Below are 4,122 nucleotides of genomic sequence, written 5' to 3' on the forward strand. Positions count from 1 at the left end.
ATCTAGCCTTTGTAATTCAATGTATTGATGTACTGTATTTATGGTTGTAACATGATTAAGGGTTGTATTTATATTGGGATTATTCAAAGGTGTAATATGGTGGGATATACAGTATGTTGTAGCAGTATATCATTATTGACAAAAATGTTAAGTATACACCAGTAATAGTTAGGCCAAAACTATTAACTTGTACTTCTGAAATACAACTGTTATATCATCTATCTACCATGTCATCTCTCTCTCTCTCTGTGTGTGTGTGTGTGTGTGTGTGTGTGTGTGTGTGTGTGTGTGTGTGTGTGTGTGTTCACAGCCTGCCAGTGTTCAATGAGGAGGACAGACAGCTGGTTAAAGGGACATATGATTTCTTTGCCATTAGTCACTTCAGTACAAAGTTGGTTACACATGCCAAGGAAGACTCGTAAGATGATCTCATTGTTGGCCTTTATTTTGATAGTGACACAAGATATAGAAACAGGAAACAAGGGGGGAGAGGGCTGTGAGGGTTATATGATGCGCTTTTTAACTACTACCCCACTGGATACCCCCTTCTATAGTTTTAATAATTTAGTTGAAGACTATTGAAAAATATTTTTGCCCTGATGTAGTGATATGTCTGGAATCTTAAAAGCATGCGATAATGAGAATGTTTATTTATTTATAATTTTTTTTATGACACACAGCTTCTGTATCATCTCCATGTAGGTACACCTACACAGCAATGCTAGAGGTGCAGCACATGATAGACACCACATGGATCATGTCCCCGAGGCCTGTTGTGCCCTGGGGCCTGAGGAAAGCGCTCAACTGGGTGAGACTGGTCCCGTCATCAGGATTGATCCCAGACAGACGGGGCAAAGACATGTAGATTTACCCTGCTACAACAACACCATCACCAAACATACTTTATAGTCCCCTTCCATTCAAAAATGTGTTTTGCTTATTCATTCTTCACTTGCATGTTTGCCCTTCACTGTGCAGAATTTGTAAATTCTCAGTGCACACTGAAAACAGACTTTAGAGTGATGTAGGAGAAATCTTGTGTCCAGCAGTTAAATTTTTGAAATGAACAATAGTTGCATATTGAAGAGAGATTTAACCACTAGTGGCTTATATAGCCTCTTTCCGACCAAGTAGTTATAGGAACAGTCCACTTATAAACAGTTCTACTAACTACTCTCCCCCAAAACCGGTTTCCCATTTGCATTCACACTGGCCAAGTGGCCATAGGAACTGACCTTTTGTTATTATAATCACAGCCATCTAACCACCACTATGCGGAAAAGGGAAAAGACCCTGCCCTGTAGTAGGAGCTGAAAGAGTTACAGGAACCGTGGCCAGAGGAACTTAATAATCCCCAAATTGGTCCAGTTGGAACAGGAGAAAAAAAGGGTTCTAGGAACGTTATGTTCTAGGAACTGCAAAAATCCCTTCGGTCGGAAAGCGGCTTATGATGATGATATTTTAGCCAGATGCCGTAAAAGCACTATTTGCATGAGCCGGTCTGAGCTCGGTCCCTACCTTTGCGGCGGTTTAGATTCTTGGCTTTAAAGTCTCATGTGAATTGTTGTTTCAATGTGATACTCTGATAGAAGACCCTTGACAGAGATTTAAAAAAAAAATAAAAAATAAACATTGCTCTTCTGCTGTGTAAGGTGAGGGAGCACTACTGTGATGTACCTGTCTATGTGATGGCTAATGGGGTCCAGGAAGACCCAGCCCACTTCAAAGACAGCCTTAGAGTCTACTACCTGTACAACTACATCAATGAGGCGCTGAAAGGTGAGACTACAAACACACAAATTTTACAGGATTATAATGCACTTGGGAGCTGAATATGGTTATCACTGCATTTGTGTACTGAGTGATCCAATCCCTTAGAGGTGATTGAAGCTTGTCCCCTTACTGGCCTCTGTAGAGCTTAATTATTAGACAAGTATTTAGGTCACTGACCCCTGAATCATCAGCTGACTGAGAACACAGAAATATCAACATAGATACACACTACACTTGAATTGTGGAGTCAAGGTTACTACCTATCCATTTACCTGTCCTAACCTCTTTGGGTTACACTCAGTGGAGACCTTGGCTGGCACACTGAAACCTTGCAGTGTTATGCTATGATGAGCACTTAGTATCATGTTATTGTATGTTGTAGTTTGCTCTGTCACCACTAGGGGGCAACCACTCACAGAAAACACTCTGTATTTATTTGTGTAGAGTGATATGTTTACACTCTCCAAACCTAAATCTAAGATACATCAACCATGATGACATATGAGGAGTTTTCATTTTTACTTTTTATGTTGAATGATTTAAGAAACCTTTGATTTGATCTTTCAAACGTCTTATAGTTGTGGCCCAGTAAATCAAATCATAACTATGAGGCATTTTCCATAAACGGCAATGTCTGAAAATCAAAGGTAAATTCGAAAAGAAATAACAGAATTTTTTTTTTTAAATAGTGGCATAAATTGAGTTTACAATAAACAAAAACGATATGCTCCTTAATTATATTATTAGAGCTTGTAATTGTAATTACCATTGTTTCCACAGCTGCAAAAACATTTTTTGGGGGGGGGGGTTTAATCTACAAATACAGGATTTATGATATATATATATATATATAAAATATTATAACGCATTTGTAATGACATAAAATATGTCTTAATATGAGAATTGTTTAAAAATGCAGTACATTAATAAAAACAGTCCCTAGATCTGCTTATAACTTCCTCATACAATTTATTATATGTTTATATGCTACCGATAGATGATAAATAGGGTGGGTTAAAAGTAAAGTGTTGGGCACCTGGGTAGCTCACCTGGTAGAGCAGGAGCCCATATGCAGGGACTCAATCCTCGACATAGCGGCTGAGGGTTTGAGTCCAACCTGTGGCCAATTTGCTGCATGTCTTCCCCCTCTTTCTCTCCCCCTTTCCTGTCTACAGCTGTCCTGTCTATTAAAGGCTAAAATGCCCACAAAATTATCTTAAAAAAGAAAAAAGTGTTACTTATTCTTCTATCACACACCCAGCCCACCACCTCAGCTTCACATGCAGTATACAAGTAACTGAAAATGAATCTTGAACTTCTCTCTCCTCCTCAGCGTACACTCTGGATGGTGTAAACCTGAAGGGTTACTTTGCTTACGCCCTGAGTGACCAAAGGGACCCGGGGTTCGGCATGTACGGCCAGGTCCACGAAGAGGTCATCATCAAGGCCTCTCTCTCCAACTATCGCAACATCATCCAGCACAACGGCTTCCCCATTCAGGGAGGTGCGCCCCAGCAGTGTCCCAGCATGCCTCAGCCCTGCCTAGGCTGCCATGTGCTGGCCAAGAGGCCTGTGGTGGGCTTCCTGACTCTGGTAGGTTCAGGGGTGCTGATCACCCTGGGCCTCATTATCTACTACACAGCCAGGAGACACAAGGAGCGTTACTGAGGATTGTGACCGTAGGATTTGTTTTGGTGTTTTATTTATAGAAGTGACTCAAGGAAAAACTGACCTTATTGTTCAGCAGTGTAGAGTTCAGTCTCAATTTTAGTTGAAACCCCTAAATTATACTTTTTTGCCCTTCATATTAAATTAAGTCTGAATAACAGTGATCCAATCATCTTCGTATTTTTGGTGTTACAACTGTTATTAAATGTTATGTAAAGTGTTGTTACAAAACCTGTGATGCATCTTTTACAGCTGATAAAAGCTACACATCAGTTCCAGATGATGGTGTATAATCACAAAATGGCATTTTCATTTATTTGTTTGTGAGTTTATGCCTTTCAGAAAGTCAAGGGTCACTCATTAGGGGTTTCCATTTTTTGAGACCTCTTGCACTCCAGCAGATCATTCCCCCATAGAATCCAAAGGTGAAGTTATCAAGAGGAACTCTCTGGAAAGTAAGTTTTAAAGCTGAAATCAGATGTTTGTACCTGCCTTTACGGGTTGATATAACATCTCAAGATTGTTTTTTTTTTGGGCTGATTTAATGTTGTTTGTGCAGTTTCCAGTCTGTCTCACATACTGAGTACATTTGAGGAACATCACAATAATACCCAACAATATTATTAATAAGGATTCAGTGTTATGTCGATTCATGGTAATAAAACACATTGGTCCTATCCG

At 39.8% G+C, this 4,122-nt stretch overlaps 1 protein-coding gene across 1 annotated transcript in view; it reads left to right on the top strand.

Moving 5' to 3' along the window:
* kl (klotho) overlaps positions 1-3,742 on the top strand; it is an 11,337-nt gene extending 7,595 nt beyond the window's left edge. The window contains exons 10-13 of the mRNA XM_039776882.1: positions 311-418; positions 703-808; positions 1,653-1,779; positions 3,107-3,742. Of these exons, the coding sequence (XP_039632816.1) occupies positions 311-418; positions 703-808; positions 1,653-1,779; positions 3,107-3,441 (676 nt within the window). The 3' untranslated portion in view covers positions 3,442-3,742. The remainder of the gene's footprint in view (positions 1-310; positions 419-702; positions 809-1,652; positions 1,780-3,106) is intronic.
* Positions 3,743-4,122: the final 380 nt, after the last annotated feature.

This window comes from Perca fluviatilis, chromosome 16 (genome assembly GCF_010015445.1).
Source record: "Perca fluviatilis chromosome 16, GENO_Pfluv_1.0, whole genome shotgun sequence".
In the NCBI taxonomy this organism is placed as follows: domain Eukaryota; kingdom Metazoa; phylum Chordata; class Actinopteri; order Perciformes; family Percidae; genus Perca; species Perca fluviatilis.